Source organism: Megascapheus bottae, chromosome 18 (genome assembly GCF_031878675.1).
Source record: "Megascapheus bottae isolate mThoBot1 chromosome 18, mThoBot2.hap1, whole genome shotgun sequence".
NCBI lineage: Eukaryota > Metazoa > Chordata > Mammalia > Rodentia > Geomyidae > Megascapheus > Megascapheus bottae.
Window position 1 is genome coordinate 30,532,464 of NC_143526.1, and position 27,341 is coordinate 30,559,804.

Here is a 27,341-nt window from a genome sequence, read left to right on the forward strand (position 1 = left end):
GAGAGAGAGAGAGAGAGAGAGAGGGGCAGGCAGTTGGGAGGGAGGGAGGTCCCAGGCTGGGAACATAGCCTAGTAGGAGAGTGCTCACCTAGTATGCACAAAACCCTAAGTTTGATTCCTCGATACCACATACTCAGAAAAGCCAGAAGTAGCACAAGTGGCAGAGCACTAGCTTGAGCAAAAGTATCCAAGGACAGTGCCCTGAATTCTAGCCTCAGGACTGGCAAAAAAAAAAAAGAAAGAAAGGAAGGAAGGAAGGAAAGAGAAAAATCCCTTAAGAAGAGGTCACTCTCCAGCTGCTATCAGAAATCAGTAGAGGTTACTAAGCCAGGTAGTCTTTCTTGCTTTTTGCATTAGTGCCCTCAGCTGGAATTTTTTGGGGGGACAGAAGGCATACATGCTTCAGGAAGATATACAAGTCTATATTACTCCCTACCTCAAGGCTTCTCCCAGGTAAAATATAATGTCTTTAATAGCATTTTTCCTCTGCATACAGCTTTATATCTGTTTATATAGTGGGGCTGTGGGAATTATAATTTTGTCAATGTTATTGTTTTCAAATTGATTTTTTCATTTTCTCCAGAGCAAAACTTAGTTTTTCATCCTTTTTTTCCAAAAGTTCTGTGTTTTAATCAACTTCTGCTACTTTCTTGATCTAAATGGTTGACCATTTCTTCCAGTTTTTGGTGACCTTTTCTGAGATTTTTCTTTTTTGCTTCAAAGCATTGAGCTCTGTCTTGATCAGTCCATTTTCTCCTTCATTCAACATCTCAGTTTGTCATTGACTGCTGAAATGAAAGAGGCGCAAATGGTGTCCTCACTGATTGTGCCATCTTTGCTAGCACCAAAAGCGGCCACAGGAGGCTGGGAAAGGTATTGAGAACTTGTACTGGCAGGGTATTGGGCCACCACGTGGGTAAGAACAGCATGGGTAACCACTGGGATTAGGAGGGTATCCAGAGGGACAAGCAGATCATCCATTTGGCATGCTTGGCATGTAGGAGGTATTTGGTGGCCCTGTAGCCTGGTATGGTGGATGTGATGCTAAAATAGTAGGATGAGAGAAGACTAGAGGTTCCTCTCCAAATACCATACAATCATGACCTGAATAAGACCCAACAAACATGACTACAGGTGTTTCCATTCATGTAGATGAGGAAGTTATGTTTTCCCATTTGCATTAACATGTTTTCCTGTTTTTCTAGTCATTGAACTAGTTGGCTTAACAAAACAGATAGGGGGGTTATATGGGTATGTGTCCAGCAGCATAGGCATATTGGGATATTATATGTATATGTATATGTATTACCTCTGTAAGGCACAGGAATTGTTCCAGTGAGGGTCATTAATCCTCTGGAACTGCCATCATTAAACATCCAATACAGGGCTGAGATCTTTGTATGGAGTAATACCATTGACAGTTTCTCGTACAGTTACGTCTCTGTATTTGTAGCCGAACACCATTTTCTTGAGCTGGCTCTCCGACACTGTCATGACAGCCTCCTCACGACTCCATTCCAGACCACCCCAGACAATCACCAGCCCAGCTGCCTGCCCCTCTTCTCACAACCCCAACTATCTTTTAATTAGTTGTGGATCTTAGGTGCTATTTCTGAGCTTTTCCACTCAAGCTAGAGCTCTACCACATGGACCACAGCGCCAGTTCTGGTTTCCTGGTGGTTAATTGGATATAAGTGTCTATAGACTTTCCTGCCCAGGCTGCCTTTAAACTGTGATCCTCAGATCTCAGCCTCCTGCATAGCTAGGATTTACAGGTGTGAGCCACTGGTGCCTGGTTGTCAGACAGATTCTTCAGGCCAAAGGAGCCTGGTCTTTGGCCAGTTGCAGAGGAAGAGAGAAGCCCTGGGTAGATGAAAACATTAGGCTGTTAGAACCTCTGCAACACAGCAGCCTGGCATTTCTCAATTGGCCCTAAACTCTGTGTAGTATAGGCAGCTACTACTGTGAGCCATGCCATCTGACTAAGCTTTGTTGAATTTAGGTTCTAAGCAGCCAATGCCTTCATAACATTTAGGAGAATTTTCTCTATCCCATATTTGCAGTAGTACCAAGAATGGAAAAGTCCCTCTGATGTATTTCATATTTTAGCTGATTTAAAAGTTGTCAACAAATCAGCTGTCATAACAAACTCTTCCCTAGAAAATGAAAAATGTCAACAAGTGCAGCTCCAGGACCAACAGAAGAACATTTTTAAATAACGAGTCAGAACAAATCCTGGTGGCACTTGAGAACATAACAAATCAAAGGAAGAAAGAAAATTTGTAACACCTAGGATCCCACCTGCAATAGATATTTCCAAACAAGTAGAGTTACACTTCCTACTCTCCTAACTTTCCAACAGGGTTCAAGTGATGATTTAGAATGATTCAAATCTAGTACTTTGGCTCTCCAAGATGTCTCTTTAAAAACAAAAACCAAAACCACCGAAATGCAAAGAGCAAGTATGTAAAATACACTTTTGGGGAACAGATGGAGACTGAACTGGTGGCTGTCTAGAATACAACTTATGACTGGATCCTACCTTTGGAAAGGAGGCCAGCCAAGGGATCTTGAAACCTTCCCCACACAGATCCCACTCTTCTTTTTCTTCAAGAAAGATGACCTGTGAACAAAATGCAGATCTCTTAGGGCTCAAGGGACTACTTTACTCTTAGAGGTAGCAACACGGGTATTTAAATTGGATACAGACTTTATCTAGCCTTACAGTTCTTTCTGATTTCCTTCCCAAAAGGGAATAAATCTTTCTAACTCAACTGAAATCAGTTTTCTCTCAGCTCTTTCCTGGGTACATTTCTCTCCAAATTGTATTATTTCTTACTCATCCAAATGTATTGCCCCATTACTTTGCTGCCAGACACCTGATTTTTTTTGTTCTTATTTCCTGTTTTTTTACTTTAAGGATGATTCTTCCAAGCCTAATACTGGTGGTTCATGCCAGTAATCCTAGATACTCAGGAGCTAAGATTAAGGATCACAGCTTAAAGCCAACCTGGGAAGAAAAGCTCTTGAGATTCTTTTTTCAAATTAATCAGCAAAAAACTGGAAGTATGTCCCACCTGGAAAGCATCATTTTGGGGGTGAGGGAGTCTTGGGGTTTAACTCTAGGCCTGGGCACTGTCCCTGAGCTCTTCAGCTAAAGGCTACCACCCTACCCCTGAGCCACAGCCTCACTTCCCATTTTCTAGTGACTAATTGGAGATAAGAGTCTCACGTTCTTTAGTGCCTGGGCTGGCTTTGAACATGGTCCTCGGATCTCAGCCTTCTTAGTAGCTAGTATTACTACAGGCATGAGCCACCACACCCAGCTAAAGCACCATTCTTGAGTGAAAAAGGTAAGGGATAACACTGAGATCCTCAGTTCAAGTCCTGTACTGACAACAAAAAGCAAAGCAAAAACACACAAAAAATGATTTTATCTTTTTAAAATTTGCCAGTCTTGGGGCTTGAACTCAGGGCTTCAGAACTGTCCTTGGGCTTCCCTCAATAATGCTCTGGGACTTGAGCCTCAGCACCACTTCCGGCTTTTTTTTTCAATGTATGTGGTACTGAGGAATCAAACCCCGATCTTCATACATGCTAGGCAAGCACTACCACTAGGCTGAACTCCACACACACACCCTTTTTTTTTTAATGTATGTGGTATTGAGGAATCGAAGCTGGGTCTTCCTGCATGCTGGGCAAGCACTCTACTACTAGGCCAAACTCCCAGCCTGATTCTATATTTTTGACAATAGTCTTGGCTCTGAATCTTTACCTCTTACCAACTCTGAACACTTGGTTCTTTTGCCTTTCTGACCCAAATTTTAACAGTTGGCAAGTTTACCTGATACCAGAATGGTGGTCCGTAAGTAAACATGCTTGGAACATGAGCATGTTTACAAGGGTATTTTATTAGTTTATACAGTTCCTTTCAAAGACTACATGCGATCTCAGAGATTCTGGTACAAATGAGGGCTACTGAACTGGACATGTCATTATAAGCAATTATTTCAACTCAGCTATACCTTTCCTTATGTCTGAATTTGCAAGAGCTTAAAGCAATAGAGCTTGGTATTTGACTTACTGGATGCACATTCTGCTTTTCATACCTTCAACCTGACAGAGGCAAAACCAAATACTTCCTGCAATTTATTTCTTTTGAGGTAAAGGTCAGTCTCCTTTCTTCATCTACCTAACAGGAGATTGAACTAAGCAAATCAAAAAGGCTATAATTCGCTCCCATTCCTGGTAATTGCCTTTGCATGCACTATTATTGTTAAGGGCTGTGCCAAAAGTGAAGCCGTTGGTGCTGGCATGCCCATCTTTAATGGGATTCTTGCAGCTTAAAAAGGAGATATTCTCAGATCTACAGTGTGCCTTCAGTGTGAGTCTAACTCTTTTCCTTCATCTCCACAAACACTTTGAGCCAAAGAATCATCATCTTCATTCTCAGATTTCCCAGAAATGGAGATATTTAATAACATGCCTGTACTGCTGTACTATTATCTGGGTTTGCTCTTCCCTTTATAAGGGACCCAGTCCTTTCTTCATTTCTCTTATTATGGTTCTGCCTTCTGCCACAGTGAAGAGTACAGACCTGCAGTCTTCTTTTTTCTGCTCCCATATCAGGCACCTCTCCAGAGCTATAAATCAAATGATTTGCCATACCTTAGGTGCTTAAACATTTTGTAAAGCTTTGCACCCAAACAATAAATTGTGATTTAAAAATGCCAAAAGGCAGAATGTATCAGGCCACAATCATCTAAATACCTTAGCTAAGGAAACAAACAAACAAAAAAATAAGATAGGAAAGAGGAGGGAGAAAAGGAAGGACAATAAGAAATAATTGAATATGAATGTATGTATGAACTGGTATGTATATATGAGCATATTTATGTATGCATATATGTACATTCCCATCTATATGTATGGACATATCCTTGTAGTATAGATTTTGAAACCAAATCTACACATACATTCATCTTACCAAAATGTTGCAGAGACTATGAAGGAAGTTTTTTCCTCTCCCACTGGGTGGGGCTCAACTCTCATTGTACAATGCCTAGTTCTAGGAGTCATCTGTAATTGCTTTCTGTGTTCAAACCCAAATAAAAGAAATCAATAGATAGTTCTAATTTGCAATAGAATAAATAGATCTGGTGCTCTTAGGCGATTCTTTTTATCTTTCTGTAGGCTGGTTCAAAAAGAAAGGCACATAATTGTGTTTGATGGACTTGTTTTTTCTTTCTGTTGTTTTTCTTTTTTCCTTTGAAACTTGTTTCGGGGCAGATTGATTGACTGACTGCTTGCCAGTCCTGCGACTTGAACTCAGGGCCTGGGCACTGTCCCTGAGCTTCTTTTGCTCAAGGTTAGCATTCTACCACTTGAGTTACAGTGCCACTTCTGGCTTTTTCTATTTACATGGTACTGAGGAATTGAACCCAGGGCTTTGTGCATACTAAGCAAGCCCTGTACCACTAAGCCACATTCCTATCCCGCAGATTTAAATAAAGAATAAGCAAACACACCAAAAATTTTTGAAGAGAGTTAGAAATAGTTAGAAGGGTTGGAATAAAACACCTCAAAGTTTTTTTTTCTTATTTGTTAGCCTAGTAAATAGACAGGACTAAGGAAGAGCCTTGCATATCCCACCTTGTGGAGGGGAAGAAATAAGATCCCTTTGCTCTGAGTTTCCCATCTGCCCGGTATCATTTATTCCTGATCTCCATCTCTCAGCACTGCTCCCTAGCTCCATACCCACAGCTCACATTCCAAAGCAGCCACTGGCAAGAAGAATCGCTCTGTGCTATCACAGCTCTTTCCTCAGGTTTCTATTCCAGGGAGCAGGAGCTCAGGTGTGGGGTGAAGGGACTGTCAAGTGTGTCTGTGGCTCAGGAAGATCTGTTTTTCCTCATCTTAGCCCCTAGAAGAGCTGGGCTGCTGAAGAATTTGAGGAGTTATTTAATGCCCCTTTGGGTTATTACCCACACAGCACAATGAAGCCGGCCACACACGCGGGCTGCTCAGACGTGTGACAGAGAATTTTCCATTGATTCTGCTTCCACCACCCACTTTTTTCCCTTTTGTGGCAGCTTGAACTGTTTTGCTTAAGACTGGTACTCTACTCACTTGAAGCACAGCTTACTTTAGGCTTTTTGGTGGTTAATTGGAGATGAGACTCATGGACTTTCTTACCCAATCTGGCTTTTGCTTTTCCCTTTCTAATGAAGTGATGTACACATTTGGCTATTTGTTGGACCAAACTTGCATAGACATAGTTTCCTAGAAAAATTTCAAGGTAGGTGAGCTCCCTATATCACAGACAAACAGTTCAGAATGTATAGAAAGAACTTGCAAGTTCAAGGCCAGACTGGCTATACAAGAAGACCTGTCTCCAAAAAAAATATGTATATATTACAAAACAACTCTTCTCTATTGTATTTTAATATTGCCACCAAATGATTTGCACTTATTACTTAGGGAAAAGAGCACTAGGGTTTCTCCTTTACAGTGTGGAAAGTCTTTATGCATTTTTGTTTATATGATTTTACATAGTGGTCTATAGCACCAATATCTACATCTGGGATATTTGCATATATATAATGCTTTTATTTTTATATTAAATACCACATATATTTTCTTACTTTCTCTTCTCAGTGAGATGATTTAAAAAAAACTGTGACATGCTGTAGAATTGGTAGTTTTTTGACAAATGAGGCATAGTACTGCATTCAGAGTTGTTTATGCAAGTCAAGGAGCATCATTCTTGTGCCTCACCTCAGTCAGGGCAGTCTGTGCACTCTGTGAATCAGTTCATATAATCAGTCAAATAATTTTAAAGCAGAACCATTCTTAATCACCCAAGAATAGCTCCATCTCATCTACACATTTTTTTTTTGCCAGTTCTGAGGATTGAACTCAGGGCCTGGGCACTATCCCTTGAGGCTTCTCAAGGCTAGTGCTCTACCACTTGAGCCATAGCACCATTTCTGCTTTTCTGTGTATGTGGTACCAAGGAATCAGAACTCAGGGTTTCGTGCATGCTAGGCAAGCACTCTGTGGCTGGGCCACACTCTAGTCTTCATCTACACAATTTAAAACTACTTTGTCACCAAAATATTTAAGCTCCAGACATTAGAGACTGGTTAGCAAGTTGAATGCTAAAAAGTTATTTTCTCTCTTTCTTCTCTATTTTTTTTTTTGCCAGTCCTGGGCTTAAGCTCAGGGCCTGAGCACTGTCCTTGGATTTTTTTCAAGGCTAGAGCTCTACCACTTGAGCCTCAGCACCACTTCTGGCTTTTTCTAAGTATGTGGTACCAAGGAGTTGAACCCGGGTCTTCGTGCATGCTAGGCAAGCACTCTACCACTAGGCCAAACTCCCGGCCCCTCTTCTCTATTTTTTATTTATTTATTTTTTTTGGTCATGGGACTTGGCCTGGGCATTGTTCTTGAGCTCTTCAGCTCAAGGATACTGTCCTACCCCTTGAGCCACAGCACCACTTCTGGTTTTCTGGTGGTTAATTGGAGAAAGAATCTCACAGACTTTGGTGCTCAGGCTGGCTTTGAACCAAAATCCTCAGATCTCAGCCTCCTGAGTAGCTAGGATTACAGGCATGAGCCACCACACTCAGCTTTCTCTTTCTTTATAATTGTGAAATATGAAGCAAAAATTGTTCTGTAAAGAACACTTCATTTTATAGTTAATGTCAATCCTCAATTGAAGCAGCAAGAATAGAAAATCTAAACACTGAGGTCAAGGTACCTCAATGGTAAAGCACTTGCACAGCATGCAGGGCCTGGGTTGATTTTCAAGCACCACAAAAGAGGGGAGGGAGGGGGAACAGGTGAGAGGGGAAAGGAGGAAAGGGGAAGAGAGAGGAAAGGAGAGAGGAGAAGGAAAGAGGACAAGAGAGGTTTGTTCTCTTCTATCAAAAGTATCTTGAGTTCACTGACTGGTCTTTCCTCACAAGATCACAAAAAAAAATTCACCTGTAACTTCCAGGTCTCACTTCATAACTTTCCCACAGACTAGAAACAAACACTAATATCCATCCCAAATGGAAAAACCAAAGCTGATATGCTCAATCAACTTTCTTTTTTTTTTTTTTTTGCCAGTCCTGGGCTTGATCTCAGGGCCTGAGCACTGTCCTTGGACCTTCTCAAGGCTAGAGCTCTACCACTTGAGCCTCAGTACCACTTCCGGCTTTTTTCTATGTATGTGGTACCGAGGAATCGAACCCAGGTCTTCATGCATGCTAGGCAAGCACTTTAACCACTAGGCCAAACTCCCGGCCCTATTCAATGTTTATTATTATTATTATTTTTTTTGCCAGTCCTGGGCTTGAGCACCACTTCCGGCTTTTTTTCTATGTATGTGGTACCAAGGAATCGAACCCGGGTCTTCATGCATGCAAGGCAAGCACTTTAACCACTAGGCCAAACTCCTGGCCCTCAATCAACTTTCTTACTCTAGGCAAGAAACGTTTCCCAAACCGGACTGTGTAGTTATGCTGGTTTTCTAGAAAGAAATACCAGAAAGGCTAATTAATACTGTTGCTCCAAATTAATGCTGAAGAATTAATACAAAGGCAAAAACAAAACTAACCAAAACATGGCCATTTGAAGTGAATGAGACTCAAGGGCATCAATGCTGGTCTTTTTGTCAACTGAACTATCTAGGACCCTCTCATGATTTCAGGCTGCATGAGGCAGACTGGGCCCCTGGCTTATCTCTGCAGCAAACCCTAGTTCTTCCGAAGAACCATAAGAAAGCATAACTGCATGGACACGGCTTGAGGATTACAGCAGACCATATGTCAACACAGCACAGATGAGGAGCCATTGGAAACAGTGGAGTGAATGCTTCCTTAGGAAGAAGCCAGTGAGAATCAGAGTTTACAGAGTCCTAGGGAGCCCTGGAACAGAGGGCTGGGTGAGAGTGGTGCTCAAAAAAAAACTATTGCAAACTCTGTGAAAGGCCTCCAAGGCCCCTCACCCTTCCCAAACCACCTAACCATTGCCTTGGTCCTCTTGGAGCTCCTCCCAAAGTAGCAACTTCAAGAAAACTAAGGTAATTCTGAGCACACTAATTTACATTACTGCAGAATTGGGAGAGATTAACTCATCCAGGAAAAAAGAGGCATGAGAAATGGGAGTTTGCAAAGAAAGAATTCTTGGAAAATGTTTTTATTTTAATTGTGATATATATGTATATATACACACACATATGTGTGTGTGTGTACATGTCATAATTAAATGATTTTTAAGTTGTTGGCAGTACTTATCTTCTAATTCTGCCATTTGTACTAAGTGCTCTCTGAGAAACCAGATGCCAACCTGTATACCCAGAGGGTAGTAGTCTCTCCATCTTTTAATATAGGTCAGACTCACCCAGGAAATAAGCCATGTTATTCTCATTTTGCTTGAGAAAATGAAAACAACTTGTCTGCTGTTTGAATGTGATTGGGGTTGGGGGGAAGAAGGTAGTTGCTCATTTTTTTGGTACTCTGAGGGCCTGGTGCTGTACCTGAGCTTTATGGATCAAGGCTAGCATTCTACTACTTGAGTAACAGCTCTACTTCTGGCTCTTGAGGTAGTTAATTGGAGATAGGTGCCTCATTGACTTTCTTGCTTGGCTGACATCAAACTGCAGTCCTCAGATCTTAGAGTTCTGAGTAGCTAGGATTATAGCCATGAACCAGAATAAAGTAAAAAGTACTGCATTAAAAGTCAGAAAGTTAGTATGTTAGTCTAAATTCTGGTCACATCAGAGCTAAGTACATTTGAACAAAATATTTAATTGTGTATTTGTATCCTCTCACATGTAATAACAATTACTGTATGCTCCTCTTCCAAAACACAGTATTATTGTGAAGCTTAAAAAAGATGAATCTGTTAAGCATGTGTTCCACACCTGTAGTCAGAGTTACTTATGAGATTGAGGCAAGATCTCTTGTAGCTTGGATCACTCAGAGCCCAACTTTGAGCCCAGGACCCAGGAAACATAGTCATACATGTAAACAAGGGGGTCTATGAAATACATAAAACAAAAAAATAACTTATTTTTAACCTGGTTGAAAACTTCCAACAATCCCACAAATCTGGCAGATTATAATATACTCAGTTTGTTTTGGATTGCTATGATACCTGAAACTAAGTAATTTATAAGGAAAAAAGAACATTGCACTAACCTAATCTCAGCTTCTGTCAAGGGTATTTTGGCAAAAAATAAAAGAGGAACTAAAGTGTATGGAAGGAGCTCATATGTGAGAGTGGAGAAAAGGTATTTGGCTCAATTTATAACAACTTGTTCTCAGAATTACCTACTTTCATAACCATGTTAATCCTTCCTGGCCCAGGAATACCTCTTACAGGAAGAGTTACAGTGGGGACTAGCCTCAATGTGACTTTTGGTGGAGACAAATTATATTTATACCCTGCAACACCTTATCTAAAACTTATCTTAATCCAGTTGCCATGGATCCATTAGAATGAAAAATGCCCCCACTGAAGTTACGCAAAGAGTCAGTCCCCTGAGTCCTTAAAGGGCAATGAATGAGAAATAAAATGAAGAGGTGCAAATCGCTTGTTACTTATAACCTTCCACAGGGACCTAAAAGAAGAAACTTCCTCTTCATTTTTGTTTTCCTTCATGAAAATACCTGTATAAGAAAGTTAAGGAGGGGGCGGGAGTTTGGCCTAGTGGTAGAGTGCTTGCCTAGCATGCACGAAGACCAGGGTTCGATTCCTCGGTACCACATACATAGAAAAAAGCCAGAAATGGTGCTGAGGCTCAAGTGGTAGAGCTCTAACCTTGAGAAATTCCAAGGACAGTGCTCAGGCCCTGAGCTCAAGCCCATGACTGGCAAAAATAAATAAATAAATAATTAATTAAAAAAAAAAAAAGAAAGCTAAGGAAATCTGTATTTATTTGTCTTGGATTATTTTTTGTTTTCGTTCTCTTTTTCTTCTTTGACCAAAGCATTGTGCACACTTGCCATGGAAAGTAGATTGGAAGAGAGGGTTATGGAGCAGGTTCTCATCTTTGAGATACTGAGGCCGTAATCTCTCCTGATAGCCAAAGGCTGCCTACAAAGCTCCTTACGTTTATGAGTTGATCTAAATCCTAAAACAAGTTTCAACTTAAAGTCTTCTGGACGAGATGGCGGCATGGATCTATTTCCACTAGGCTGCCTTTTTGTGAAGCCACTAAGGCAAGTATGTTGAGATAGGAGAAACCAGGAAACAGCAGATAAATCAGGATTCACTTTTCTTTAGGTGTCTTCTTGCTCTGCAGCACAGAAAACTCTGCTGGCTACTCCAGTCCTAGTATATAAACATTCTACTTACCTGTAACAATCCCTGCTCACACATCAGTAAAGACAGATACCCATGGGGACTTGCTGATATTCACAGTCCCTAAGCAGAGCCAAAACCAGCTAAACTAAGCTCAAGGCCATGGATCCTCCTAGCCATTCCTTCTAGAACTAGGATTACAGACAGAGCCACCATGCCCAGCTTGTTTGCTGAGATCACATCTCGCTCTCATGGCTGGCCTCCAACGATCACCCTCCCAACCAATCTCTCCCTTCTGAGTAGCTTATATGCCTAGCATTACATTTATTTTTAATGTATGTAGATTCTATCATGGAAGCACCTTCAAAAAATCCAAGATCTACTCTTTGAGGTTAGGGGCTGTTTGCTTATTTCTGAGATGTGGAATGTCTGAGTTCAGTAAAGAAAGGAGTTGATAAGGACAGTGCTCACTTTTTTTTTTTTTTTTGGCCAGTCCTGGGCTTGAGCTCAGGGCCTGAGTACTAGCCTTGGACTTTCTCAAGGCTAGAGCTCAACCACTTGAGCCTCAGCACCACTTCCAGCTTTTTTTGTATGTATGTGGTACCAAGGAATCGAACCCGGGTCTTCGTGCATGCTAGGCAAGCACTTTAACCACTAGGCCAAACTCCCGGCCCCAGTGCTCACTTTTGAGGCATCTGGTCAGGAAGGTTTTAGAGGGGCTTGATATTTTCGGGAACAACATTTGTGATTTGAACTAGCCACTGGTCTGGGCCTGAGAAGAGTCCAACTAGGTCAGGAGTCTTAGAGTGGGTGAACTTCCCCATCTGTGAGCACAAGGCTGCCAGGATTGGAGGAGGCATATCCTTTTCACTCCAAAGAGCATGTCCTCTGGATGGCCCTCCTTTCTCACATTTTTTTCAGACCCTGTGATCTTTACTGCAAAAAAAAAAAAAAAAACAAAAAAAAAAAAACCCTAAAACACCATATGGTTTTGATTCAGGCTTACTAAGAGCATTTTATGTCTCTGGCAGCAGGAACTTTTGAGTCTTTCAAGCAGCTGCTATGGCTTCTAAGGAGGCAGCTCTTTGGGACTCCCTTAAGAGCAGGGCATGGAAGCCCAATGTGGGCAAATGTGCAGTGTGGAGAAAAGACAACAAGAATGGCATTTAGGAGTAGGGAGATTCCTCTAGGATTCACGGAGGTAAACTCCATGCTCAGGCATTGTGAATGTCAATTCAGAGAACTGTATTTTTCCCCTCCATGGAGCCCTAGATTTCTATTTGAGTCTTCCTGTGAAGTAGCCTTCCCCCTGAAGTTGAGAGGAAAAAACCAAGACCTACAAGAGACAGGGAGGGAAGTATTGTCTGACATAAAGGGCCAGATAAATCTTCTGATCCCATAGATGGCTTCAGTCACCAAGATGATTGTGATCAAATAATCATCAGATAAGCTCTGAGGGATTCATTGGTAGAAAATCCTGTGGTTTGAGCAGTAAGAAGGTGAAGGGTAGGGAAAGTTACTTCCTAGAAGAGATCACCCCTATTCTGGACAAAGGCAAAGGAATAATTATAGGTGAACGCAATCATTTTATTTTTATAAATTTTTAGCTAGTTTTCATGCCTCAGGTCCTGGGTACTTGTTGATCTCTCTGCTTGAAAGCCTTCTCAGTTACTTCCTCCCTCCTCCAGCCATGAGGTTGGTTCCTTCTTGCCCTTGTGGGTTAAGTTATTCCCTCCTCAGACAGGACTTGTTTCATCAACTTTGCCCATTACTCCTTCACTCAATTTTTCCTTTCTGGAACTGTTGCTATTTGAAATCATCTTGTTTGTTTACTTGTGTTGGTCCAGGTCTCTAACCATAGTGTAAGCTTCTTGAAAGTAGCTCATCATTGCTTCACACTTAGTGTCTAAAATAATGCTTGTAGAACAGCAGGTGCTCTATAAAATGCATGCTGAGTGAGGGAAAAAGTGGAGGTAAAATTGAAATGGAATGCATATGGCTAGAAAGAATTAAAATAATCAGAAGAGGAAATTGAGGCCAGTAAGCAGAATCTCCTGAGAAGTAGAAATGGAAAGTGAAAATAAGAGAGCAACCATCTTTTTTCCTGATATCTTTTTTTAATATATTTTTATTGTAATTAATAGAAGGGTTACATGATATTTGCCAGATAAATGGTGCCTTAATTCCCACACATTGATACCCTTTCACATGTCATGGTCCCCATTTCCCTTCCCTCCTCCCCCACCCCTCATCTTGTTTTCCCCCGTTCCCTATCCAATTTCGGATAACCAAATACAATTATATCCAATATATCAGGTAACAAAGTGAGATAGTGTAACAATATGAGATAACCAAGGGACAGCAGAAGTGATGAGAGATAACATAGTACCTTAAGAACAACAATCATTAATTATATGGCTTATGTTTACATCATATTTTAAATGACAAATTTAACAAACAATTGTTCAAGGAGGAAATCTCTAATTACATTCTCTGGGACTTAGTCTTTAGAACTTAATCAAAAGTAGGCTAATGGTTTGTATGTCATAGAAACATATCAGTTTATGAAATAAAACATTATGATTATAGAGTCATAGGTTTTTTGTCTATATAGTTATGTTTGTATTTCCATTACCATGTCCATTGCTTTGGGTATGCAGTTATTGAGTCCTCACTCTTGTACTCTTTGGATTTAATAGCCACATATTAGGGATACCATGCACCCTTTGTTCCTTAGGTCTTGACTTGTCTCACTCAGCATGATTCGCTCTAGATTCATCCACTTCCCTGCGAATGCCATTATTTTATCTTATCTGTTGGCTCTGTAGAATTCCATTGTGTATATATACCACATTTTCTGTATCCATTCATCTGCAGTAGGGCATCTGGGTTGTTTCCATCGCCTGGCTATTGTGAATAGTTTCCTGATATCTTTTAACTTTGACAACTATTTAAGTAGTTTTTACATGTTTAGTATTATGCTAAGAGCTATGATACAAAGATGAAGTCATGGCCTAAAGAGGCTGAGGAAAAGAGAGGAAGTGGCTCTTTTTTGAGTCTTCAAGCCATTCACTGAGCTTCTATAAAAAAAATCTTGAGATAGGGTTTGACAAGGGTGTTAGTGAACGTCAAGAACGGGAAATGTCAGGAGAAAGTATAGAAGAGATGAAATTTAACTGGATCTTAAAAATGAGTAAAGAATTCATTAGGCAGAAAGGAAAAAATAGTACTCCAAGGCAAGGTGGCAGCATGAGAAAATCATAATGGCATCAAAGTACTTGTTATGTCTGGAGAATAGAAGGAATGACTACACATGAGGCTACACATCTGGATGGAATGGAGTAGTATCAGATCAAAAATACAGATTTTTATCACAAAATTACTGGTATCTCTTGTGACACCCTAATACATGTGAGTCAAATGTCTCCCTTTGTGACAAAAATCAATAAGGACTTTTGATATCCAAAGGTGTCAGTGTGCTTCACAGATGTGGTTTCAACATAGCCCACCTGAGGAGTCAGAGAAGTGTTGGCCCTGCAGGATGTTGGGCTCCCAACTGACCCAGGGCCAGGATTAGGCTTTTGTGTCATACCAGTGGGTCTCATAGAGTCAGACCTGATCACTGTTCCACATCCCATAAGCCATAGTCAGACTATGGTTATACGAGAAATATATCTTAGATGTAAAATTTTAAACGGTTAAAAAAAAAATCTCAGTAGGGCCAGGAGTTTGGCCTAGCATGCATGAAGACCCAGGTTTGATTCCTTGGAACCACATACGTAGAAAAAAATCCAGAAGTGGTGGTGAGGTTCAAGTGATAGAGCTCCGGTACTGGCAAATAAATAAATAAATAAAAATTAATAAATAATAAAAATCTCAGTAGTAAAAAAATAATTACTTTTTTTTCTTTTTTTTTTTTTTTTTGCCATTTTTGGGGCTTGAACTCAGAGCCTAAGCACTGTCCTTGGGCTTACTCAAGGCTAGCACTCTATCACTTGAGCCACAGCATCACTTCCAGCTTTTTCTGTATATGAGATACAGGTAATCAAACCCAAGGCTTCATGCAGACTAGACAAGCACTTTACCACTAAGCCATGCTCCCAGCCCAATCCCCTGAGTTCTTCAGCTCAAGGCTACCACCCTATCTCTGGGCCTGGGCATTGTCCCTGAGCTCTTCATCTCAAGGCTACCGCCCTACCCTAAAAATAATTGTTTTAATGAAATGTTTTAAATAATTTATAAGCTGGATGCCAGTGGTTTATGCCTATAATCCTAGTGCCTCAGGAAGCTGTTAACTGGAAGACTGAGATTCAAGGCCAGCCTGTGTAGAAAGGTTTGCTAGACTTCATCTCCAAAATAATCATCAAAAAGCAAGGCTGGAGTTGTGACTCAGGTGGTAAAGTGTCAGCTGTGCAAGAACAAGGGCCTGAGTTTAAACCCCAGTATTGTGAAAAAATAGCAATTATTTGTGTGGATGTAATTAAGAGAATTCTCTTCTATTATTGTGTTATACAGCATACTAGATAGGATCCTAGGATAACTCTCTCATGGGTTCCTCAAACCTTTTCTTGAGATCAGGAAATGTAAAGGCCTAGAGAAAAGTTGATCAGCCCTCTAGGAATTGGAGCCTGGAAATACCAACCCTACCTTCCAGTAATTCTGTGGTCTTACACAGAAGATGAGAGGATGCTGTTTGGGATCCTCAAGAGAAATTTCTAAGCCTAGAAAAAGGATCCTAGAATGGGCCATTATGGGAAGTAGACATTAAGAGATGTCTTTCCTCAAATAGTTAATAGCTCCTAGAACGGGCCAAGATTGGGTTTTTTACAATGATAGATGAGAACCAAGGGTATTTAATTTAGAAAACTAAGGAAATGTGAGTTCTACCACGTATATGCCATGGAACAAAGTTGTAGCTGTTAACAGTGTTAACATCAGCCTCTACTTTTTCCTTTACATTATCTGATTTCTGGCTTAAAGTAGCCTCAACTTTGTTTAATCTTGCCTCTCAGAAGCTGGAGGCTAGAAGTGTTCCAGGATGTGTGTGTATGGGTGTGCATGCCTCTCTGTAAGTGAGCCTCATCCTTTAGCACAGAGTCTAGCGCTTCAAAGAAACCACATTTATGTCTAGAATTGCTTAGAAGCTAGGATCCCCAATTCTGTTGCAAAACCCATCCTCAACACTGCACTGCCCCCAGGTGGCCACCCTGGAGTTCACATTGCACTTGAATAGGGAGAAGACTATGGACGTGTGTCTTTCCAGCTGGAGCTCTTTGCAGACAGTTGGGAGACAAGGAAGAAGCTATAAAGACAGTTTAAGGAATGTCTTTTTTGTAGTGTCACTGTGAAGTTGGCATAAACTTGAATTAGATGTAGTAACCTGTCAAAATGCTCAGGGAATTGAGAAAAGAGTAACAAAGGTGTAGCTAAAACAATTTCTCAATTTTTTCACCCATTGAAGATACTTTTTTTTTAAAAAAAATCTAAGACTATTTTTTGACATTTATATATTTGGACATCTGTTGGATGTTTAGATTATACTATACACTAAAACATAAGGGATATAATGATGTCATCTCTTCCTGCAAAGACATAACAAACAGCAATAATAAATAGTATCCACATACAGATAGAGGCACATTAAAGATATGCAAGTGGGACCGGGAGTTTGGCCTAGTAGTAGAGTGCTTGCCTAGCATGCACAAAAATCCAGGTTCGATTCCTCAGTACCACATACATAGAAAAAAGCCAGAAGTGGTGCTGAGGCTCAAGTGGTAGAGCTCTATCCTTGAGAGAGAAAGTCTTAAGAACAGTGCTCAGGCCCTGAGCTCAAGCCAGGACTGGCAAAAAAAAAAAAAAGTTATATAAGCAACAAATGAGCCAGAGGAAGGAACGAATTGGAGAATGCTTCTTAGAAGTGATGTCTGAGTTGAACCTTAAATGATGAATTGCTATGTAGAGGCAAGGGGCTGATGACAGAAGGATCCCAAATTTCACACAGAAAGGCTAATGCTGGCAAAGATGCGGAAGGGAATAACAGTAAGGAGGAACAGAACATTGCTGCAACATATCTGAACATAAAGAGATCAGGGCAAATAATCTAGGTGAAGGTAGAATATAGCAAAAAGACAAATTAGCATGTAGGGAAGGAGTTTGGGGAAGAAGCATCAGATTCAAGAGACTTGGATGCAAGGGGAGAAGGGAAAAGGAAGAATCAAGGAAAGTTTTCCAGTATCTAACTTACTTACGTGATAATGTGAGTGATGGTAACCCTGATGAGATACAAAATTTCAAAGGACAAGCAAGGCTGAACCAGAAAATGGTGTTTACTACGTGGTATCTACAGGATGCTGACATACAGATAGATAGATAGTTAGATAGATAGATAGATAGATAGATAGATAGATAGATAGATAGATAATCTGTTAAAATTAAAAATTTTGTGTTCACAGATTTGGATGTTATTAGCAATTAAAACCAAAGAAACCGGAGCCAGGAGTTTGGCCTAGTGGTAGAATGCTTGCCTAGCATGCACAAAGACCCAGGTTCGATTCCTTGGTACCATATACACAGAAAAAAATCCAGAAGTGGTGCTATGACTAGCCCAGTACTTGCAAATAAATAAATAAAATAAGGAAACCAATGGATCACCCAGGAATCACATTATTATTGCAGGCAGGACTGTGATCCAAGGCCTAAATCCTGGAATGGAACTAAGACATCCTGTAGGCAGGATGAAGCTTGAGTGAAGAATGTGTTACTGAGGGGTAGGCCTAGAGAGGATGGGGAATACCTGAGGTTGTCACAGGGATTGGTGACTGTCTTTCTTCTTTGGATGGTAGGTTACAATGGTGACACTAAGAGATATTCTAAATTCAGTGTACTTTAAAGGATGCTTTCATTTCTGGGAAAAATCTTTCATATACATGGTCTCACTAACATAGCCCAGTCTAAAACCTTGGCAATTATAGAGGGGAATGGGCTCTTAAGAGTATATGTACTCGGGCCAGGAGTTTGGCCTAGTGGTTAAAGTGCTTGCCTGGCATGCATGAAGACCCGGGTTCAATTCCTCAGTACCACATACATAGAAAAAAGCCAGAAGTGGTGCTGAGGCTCAAGTGGTAGAGCTCTAGCCTTGAGAAAGTCCAAGGACAGTGCTCAGGCCCTGAACTCAAGCCCAGGACTGGCAAAAAAAAAAAAAGAGTATATGTCATTTCAAGATCATGACATTTCTGAGTCCATTTTAGAGATGGCCACTTATATAACTTTTCACTTGAAGCAGGAAATCTTTTATTCATATCTGTTTTCTTGTAAGTGCTCTTTCTTTCTTTCTTTCTTTTTGTGGGTCATGGGGTTTGATCTCAGCTTGGGTGCTGTCCCTGAGCTCTTCAGCTCAAGGCTACTGGCCTACCCCTGAGCCTGGGTATTATTCCTGAGCTTTTCAGCTCAAGGCTACTGCCCTACCCTTGAACCAAGCCCCAGTTCCCCATTTTCTTTTTTTTATTGTAATTAATAAAAGGGTTACATGATATTTGCCAGATAGAAGGTGCATTAATTCACATACATTGATACCCTTTCACATGTCTTGGTACCCATTACCCTCCCCCCCACCCACCACCCACCACCCACCCCCCGTCTTGGTTTTCCCCCCTTCCCTATCAAATTTCAAATAACCAAATACAAATAAATTCAATATATCAGATAACAAAGTGAGATACTGTAACAATATGAGATACCCAAGGGACAGCAAAGGAGATGAGAGATAACATAGTGCATTAAGGACAACAATCATTCGTTATATGGCTTTTGTTTCAATATCCTGGAGGTCCTTTCAATTAGCTTCATACTATATGGCCTTATGTATCAAGGTTTTGCTCTATTGCAGATCTCTGCTAGTAGAGCCCAAGGTTTCTACTGATTATGACAAATGAGGGAAACCATTGAGCCTAAGTTCCTTTGAGTCTGGCTTACTTCACTTAATATGATTTTTTCTAAGTCTTTCCATTTCCTAACAAATGGGGCGATGTCGTTTTTTCTGACAGCAGCATAGAATTCCATTGTGTACAAATACCACAACTTGTTGATCCACTCATCAACTGAGGGACATCTAGGTTGGTTCCATATCTTTGCTATGGTGAATAATGCTGCAATGAACATTGTTGTGCTATTGGATTTAGTATGCCCTAGATTCTGGATGGTTGGGTAAATGCCAAGTAGTGGAATTGCTGGGTAATAGGAGAGTTCTATGTTTCCATAGTGGTTGAACGAGTTTGCACTCCCACCAACAGTGTAGTAGTGATCCCTCCTGACCACATCCCCTCCAGCATCTGTTATTATTCGTTTTCCTGATCCTGGCCATTCTAACTGGAGTGAGGTGGAATCTTAGAGTTGTTTTGATTTGCATTTCTTTTATGACCAGAGATGTTAATTCTCAAAACAGCTTGGTACTGGCACAAGTACAGGCCTGAAGACCAATGGAATAGAACTGAGGACCCAGATATTAAACCACAGACCTATGGCCACCTAATCTTTGACAAGGGAGCCAAAAAAATAGACTGGAAGAAAAACAGCCTCTTCAACAAGTTGTGCTGGCAGAACTGGTTAAGCACCTGCAGAAAACTAAAGTTAGATCCTTCTTTGTCACTCTGCACTAGAATTAACTCCAAATGGATCAAAGACCTGGAGGTAAAAGCTGACACACTGAAAACTTTACAAGAAGGAATAGGAGATACACTAGGCCTCCTTGGCACAGGTCGAAACTTTCTTAATAAGGACCAAGAATCACAACAAATCAGAGAAAGGCTGGATAAGTGGGACTGCATTAAACTGCAGAGCTTTTGTATGACAAAGGACATAGCTAGTAAATTAATTAGGAAGCCTACAGAGTGGGAGAAGATCTTCACCAACCAAACAACGGACAAAGGCCTCATATCTAAAATATATCAACAACTCAAAAAATTGAATCACTCCAAAAGTAATCTCCAAAGTAACAACCATCCCATTAAAAAATGGGCCAAAGACTTAAAGAGAGTCTTCTCTGAAGAAGAAACAAAAATGGCCTATAGACACATGAAGAAATGCTCAACAGTTCCCCATTTTCTAGAGGTTAACTGGCTATAAGAGTCTCAGGTCCTTTTGTGCCCAGGCTGGCTTTGAACTTTGATCCTCAGATCTCAGCCTCCTGAGTAGCTAAGATTACAGTCATGAGCCACCATGCCCGTTAGTGCTTGCACTTTTACTTTCCACATAAAAGGTTTGTTGTTTTTTTTTTTTTTTTTGGTTGGTTATGGGGCTTGAACTCTGCACCTGGGTGCTCTCTGAGCTCTTCATCTCAAGGCTATTGCCCTACCACTTGAGTCACAGCGTCACTTCCAGTTTTTGGTGATTAATTGGAGATAAGAGTCTCATGGATTTTAGTGCAGGGATGGCTTTGATCTGCAATCCTTAGATCTCAGCTTCCTGAGTAGCTAGGATTATAAGCCACCGGGGCCTGGCAAAAGTATTTTGTTTTCTTTTGTTTTAAATTAAAAGTAGTTGGCATGAATTAACTCAAAATCCCAGAACATAAAATTGAAGGGAAAAAAGAACTTAGCATTGCAGGAAAGCAAGATCCTAGCTAACTAAAACAACCAAGAAGAAACCAGACCTGGGCAAGGTTTTCTAGGTGCTAGAGTTTGCACATATAATTATCTATGGATTTTCATTATGTCAGAAAATTTGCATAGCACTCATAAATAGGATGTTTTGTTAGGATAACTGGCTAGGAAAGAAACTGGAGTAGTTTTCTTCCTCAAGCCATACCTAGTTACCAGGAAATGGTCTCTCTTTCTCCTGTAGGGTAGCACTGACTCAGTGCTAGGCATTTAACTTGTTTTGTGTGGGAAAAAGTTCATAGGAGGAATTTAGTTTTTTCTTTTTTGTGGTTCATGATGCTTGGATTCTGGGCCTGGGTGCTGTCCCTGAGCTCTTCAGCTCAAGGCTACCTCCTTACCCCTGAGCCTCTGCGACACTTCTGGTTTTCTAGTGATTAATTGGAGATAAGAGTCTCACGATCTTTAGTACCTGGACTGGCTTTGAACTAAGATCTTCATATCTCAGCCTCCTGAGTAGCTAGGATTACAGGCATGAACCACCTGCATAGGGGCACGAGAAATTTAGTTTTAACTCAATTGCCTCTCCATTTATTACTGGCTTTCATGGATAGGTGTTTGTCTAGTTTATTAGTCAAAATTCTCCTTTGCCCTGAGGTTTGTGTTTACTACTCTAGGGCTTATTGACTCATTTTTTTTTCCTTTGCAAGCTGAAATAAGTGTTCCAAAGTAAAGGGAAAAGAGGTAGAGAAAGTGACTTACTCTTAGATAAACTGAGGCATTTTTAAATTTATTTTTGCCAGTCCTGGGGCTTGAACTCAGGACCTGAGCACTGTCCTTGGGGCTTCTTCCAGCTTTTTCTATGTATGTTGTAACTGAGGAATCAAATCCTGGTCTTTGTGCATTGCTAGGCAGGCACTCTACCACTAGGCCAAACTCCTGGCCCAAACTGAATCATTTATAAACTACTGATGGGTTCTTTCTTCCCTGAGAATAATTATTATTATTACTATTATTTTTGTCAGACTTAGGGCTTGAACTCAGGACCTAGATGCTGTCCCTGAGCTCTTCTGCTAAAGACTAGTGCTCTGCCACAGTTCTGGCTTGAACTCAGAGTCGGGGTGCTGTCTCTGAGCTTTTTTTGGGGTGGGTCATGGGGCTTGAACTCTGGACCTGGATGCTGTCCCTGAGCTCTTCAGTTCAATGTTACCACCCTACTCCTAGGCCTGGGGGGTGTTCCTAGCTCTTCAGCTCAAGGCTATGACCCTACCCCTTAAGCCACAGTGCCACTTTTGGTTTTTTAGTGGTTAATTGGAGATAAGAGTCTCAGGTCTTTAGTGCCTGGGCTGGCTTTGAACGGTGGTCCTCAGATCTCAGCCTTCTGAGTAGCTAGGATTACAGGCAAGAGCCATCATACCAGCTTTATCTGAGCTTTTTTGTTCAAGGCTAGCACTCTATCATTTGAGTCACAGTTCCATTTCCAGATATTTGATGGTTGATTGGAGATAAGAATTTCACAGAATCTCCTGCCCAGGCTGACTTTGAACTGTGATTCTCAGTTCTCAGCCTCCTGAGTAGCCAGGATTATAGGTATGAGCCACCAGTGCCTGGCTCTCCTTTAGATTTTTAACTCCTAATGAAAGGGGATATGCTTTACTCATCTATGTAACTTTACTGTCTAGTCCATGGTCGCTATTCAATAAATGCTTACTGTTTAATAAATTAGCCAAATAAAACTTTGCAAATAATTAGATGCATGCAATTGGTGATACAGGCAATAGCTAAAGAAGTTTAAAATGTGAAGAAATCATTGTTGATTAGGATATTTAGGGCAGCTTCTGTGAAGGTGCAGGAAGGTTTCATGGAAGAATCTCACTCTAGAGAGTTCTTAATGCCATGAGCATTTTCTCATCTATACTAACCAATTGTGATAGGAACTCTCAACATTATACAGGGTAAATGATAAAACTACATGGAGTAACTAACAAATGGTGTAACACATACATGATACATTTTTGTCCTTTGTAAATTTATATTTCTTTTTTTTTTTGCCAGTCCTGGGCTTGGGATCAGGGCCTGAGCACTGTCCTTGGACTTTCTCAAGGCTTAGCACTCTACCACTTGAGCCTCAGCACCACTTCCAGCTTTTTTCAATGTATGTGGTACCAAAGAATCGAACCCAAGTCTTTGTGCATGCTAGGCAAGCACTCTACCACTAGGCCAAACTCTCGGCCCCAATAAATTTATATTTCTTTTACTAAGATAGTCACCTCCCACTGAATTTTGAACCTTTGTAAATTTATATTCCTTTTACTAAGATAGTCACCTCCCACTGAATTTTGATGCTTTTCTGACAGTTTTTGAGAGGCTATAGTGTCACTTTTTGCTGATTTCCACTGTAATGTCTTTATTCTACTTTAAGAGCATACATCTTCCAGACAGTGGCCTTAAGACAGGGAGCTTGGGAATTGTTGAAAACATTGTGAAACCTACCCTGGTTTCACAATGCACTTGTGGAAAAATAATCTTCCTCTGCCACAATATATGCTCCCTTGGTTTTAGGTACAATTCATGTGTACAGAGTCGCACTAGGTAGCTCAATTCATTTCACAGTTTCTCCTTTGAGGATACTTACCCACAGTACTGATAAAAACAACTCAAAGCAAATAAATCAGCTCAAAATCACAGAGCCTTTAAAGGCACCTGAGATCTGAAACTGGATCTTACGACGCTCTGGTCATATTTCTGCTATGTCTTAGATGAATAGAAACATTAGCTACATCAGGAGCCAGCACAGATCTCCTCCCAAAGATACCAGCAAGTTCATGGACTTAACCTACATCAGGAAGATTATAGAGCTGAGGCCCCATGCTATTCAATAAAGATCTTCCTGTTTCTCCAGAAATGGCAAATTAATACCCTTTTTTAGTGGGTGTTCCTACAGAAACAAATAAGTATACTTAAATGGCATTCACTGCCCCACCTCCCCTGGCAGGCTTTGGCCAAGACATACAGCATCTTGACAACCTATTTAAACCAACTTGCAGAAACTGACAGCAAAATACCATTCCCTTACAAGCTGAGTCTTTGAGCCTCCACAGACTTGGAAGAGGGAGACATTAGTTGAAATGTTCAGGAACCCAGAGGGTCCCAGAAGGTATGTAATAAATTCCATTCAGATGTCGGGATTTTTCCTTTTTCTTCATCTTTTTTTTTAAATCCTCCTAATCATATTCAAACAGTGGACAAGTTGTTTTCACCTTATCAAGCAAAATAGGAAGAACATTGCTGCCTTTTTTCCTGTGTGGGTTAACCCTGCACCAAAAGATTGAGAGACTAACAGCATCTGGGTAATACAAGTTGGCATCTGGTTTCGGAGAGAGCACTTTGTACACACGGCAGAATTACAAGGTAGGTTAATGGTACTGCAAATAAACTTAACAAAAACCAATTCAAAATCTATCTGCAAATTCTCTCTACTTTGTAGATTCTAAACTTTGTAATCTGTTTTGAAGTCTTTCTAGGAAATTATGGGAATTCAGTTCAACAAATAGTCAAATTTGCACATTGCTTTATTAGAATCGGTGGAGCATTTTCTGTCATACATCTGAGCAGCCCGAGTGTGTGGCCGGCTTCATTGTGCTGTGTGGGTAATAACCCAGTGGGTCATTAAATAACTCCTCAAATTCTTCAGCAGCCCAGCTCTTCTAGGGTTAACCCTTGTGTGGGGCTAAGATGAGGAAAAACAGATCTTCCTGAGCCACAGACACACTTGACAGTCCCTTCACCCCACACCTGAGCTCCTGCTCCCTGGAATAGAAACCTGAGGAAAGAGCTGTGATAGCACAGAGCGATTCTTCTTGCCAGTGGCTGCTTTGGAATGTGAGCTGTGGGCATGGAGCTAGGGAGCAGTGCTGAGAGACGGAGATCAGGAATAAATGATACGGAGCGGATGGGAAACTCAGAGCAAAGGGATCTTATTTCTTCCCCTCCACAAGGTGGGATTTGCAAGGCTCTTCTTTTCATCTGCATTGGTGAGTTTCAAAATGTTTAGTCCTTATACTATGAATAAAACCAGAATCTTGCCTATTTACTAGACTAAACAAGTAAGAAAATAAAAACTTTGAGGTATTTTATTGTATCTCTTCTAATTATTTGTAACTCTCTTCCAAAAAATGTTTTTGGTGTTTTTAATCTTAATTTAAATCTGCAGAGGAAAATGTTTTAAAGAAAAAAAAAAAACAAACAGAAAACAAATCAGAGCTACCCAACACAGTTGTGTGCCTTTCATTTTGACCCAGCCCACGGAACAATCGGAAGACTCTTTGCAGATCACCAGAGATCCTCAATTCCATTTGGGGGAAATCAGTGGTCTAAAAACTTGATTTCAGGACATTGTTTTAATCTGGAATATCTATTACTGAGATCAGAAAGCAGCAATTGAGGAATCCTGGGACAGGAACCCGTATAGTGAGAGGTGAGCCCTACTAAGAGAAGAAGAAACTTCCTTCAGCCGATGTTTCAGTTAATGCCGTATCTATGCTGTAGTAATCTATTCTGAGTTCAATTTTTTACTTTTTCTTTCTCTATTTCCCCTTGTCCCTTTTCGTTATCTTACTTTATTTTTGTTTGTTTCTTATAAAAAAATTTTTTTCTTAGCTGAGGTAGTTAGGTGATTTTGGCCTAGTACATTGTGCTTATTTGTTGGAGATTCAGAATCTCATTTTGTTATTTGGGTGCAAAACTTTCCAAATATTTAAGCATCTAAGTTATTGGGAAATAAGCAGGCCACCACTCAGACACTGTAGGCAAGTAGCTGAGATGCACATAAGTCTGTATTCCTCCACTGTGGTAGGCTCAGAACCACATTGAGAAAAATGAAGGAAGAAGCTCCCTCTTGAGGGAGCAGCCATGTTGCTCCCACAATCAGAAGAACAAACCCAGGCAAACATGGAGCAAGGCACTTAGGCCACTCCATTAGAAGTCTCCAATTCTGCGGAACCCTGAAAAGGAAGGAGGTGGTTCTTTGGCTCAATGAACCCTTTGAAATGCAGGAAGAGAGTTGGACGCACACTGTAAGATACAAGTAGGTCTGATTATCTTCTTAAGTTTCAAGAATCCCGTTAAAGATAGGTACATCAACATGGATGGCTTCACTTTGGGCAGGAACGCACCCATGCAAAGGCAATTACCAGGAATGGGAGCGAATTATAGCCTTTTGATTTGCTTACTTCAATATCCTGTCTGGCAGATGAAGAAAGGAGACCGACCTTCACCTCAAAAGAAGTAGATTGCAGGTGAAAGTATTTGGTTTCAGCCTCTGTCAAGCTGAAGCTTTGAAACACAGAGCTTTGTGTGTCCAGGAAACAAAGTACCAGATTCTATTGCTTTAGCGCTCTTGCAAATTCAAATACATAAGGAAATGTGAAGCTAAATTGAGACAATTCATTTTAATAGACTGCTGTTCTGTCAAGTGCAGTAACCTTCATTTTATGTAACTAGCCATGGGCCATAGTTGAAAGAGGCTGTTTTAGGTTCTTCCAAACAGTCAAGAAGAATATTAAAAAAAAATTTTTTTTGGTCAGTTGTGGGACTTGAACTCTGGCCTGGGGCACTGTCCCTGAGCTCTTCTGCTCAAGGCTAGTGCTCTACCTCTTGAGCTACAGCACCACTTCAAGTTTTCTGGTGGTTAATTGGAGATAAGAGTGCCACGGACTTTTGTGCCCAGGCTGTCTTTGAGCCAAGATACTCAGATCTTAGCCTTCTGAGTAGGTAGGAATGCAGGCGTGAGCCATCGGCACCCGGCTTAATATTTTTATTGACTTTCTGCATGTGAACAAGCATTCAGGCATAAGATAATCTTGTCAACTGCTACAGTGAGCTCAGAGAAGCAAAGAAGCCATCTGTTCAGAGATGGGAAGAGGTAAAGACCCAGAGCCAGAACTCTCATCAAACAAAGGGAATATAGGAAAGTAGAGAAAAAAGGAGCATAGTTCTTAGTGTAGAAAATAGAAAATAAGAACAGAAAGATCAGGTGTCTGGCAGCAAGGTTATGGGCAGGACAATACATTTGAATAAGGTAAGAAGGAATACAACTTGGAGAGAAATGTACCTAGAAAAATAGATTAGCCATGACATGAGAAAGGGTATTAATATTTGTGAAGTAATGAATCTTCTATCTGGTGAATATAATGTAACCCTTCTATTAATTGCAATAAAAATATATGAAGAAAAAAAAGAAGACTAGATTGGGAACTGAGAGAAAACTGCTTTCAGTTGAGTTGGAAAGATTTATTTCATTTTGGGAAGGAAATCAGAAAGAACTGTAAGGCTAGAGTCTGTATCCAATTTAAATACCTGTGTTGCTAGCTCTAGAGGTAAAGTAGTCCCTTGAGCCCTAAGAGATCTGCATTTTGTTCACAGGTCAGCTATCTTGAAGAAAAAGAAGAGTGGGGT

The 27,341-nt window shown here is 40.6% G+C and overlaps 1 protein-coding gene across 3 annotated transcripts in view; it reads left to right on the top strand.

Annotated features, from left to right (window-relative positions):
• The window catches only part of Asip (agouti signaling protein), a 145,564-nt gene that overhangs the window by 48,530 nt on the left and 69,693 nt on the right, over positions 1-27,341 (top strand). The window contains exon 1 of one of the 3 annotated variants that reach the window (XM_090352192.1): positions 232-453. The exons of the other annotated variants lie outside the window; for them this stretch is intronic. Within the exon in view, the coding sequence (XP_090208318.1) occupies positions 398-453 (56 nt within the window). The 5' untranslated portion in view covers positions 232-397. Of the gene's footprint in view, positions 1-231; positions 454-27,341 lie in introns of those variants that run through there. 3 annotated transcript variants of the gene reach the window in all.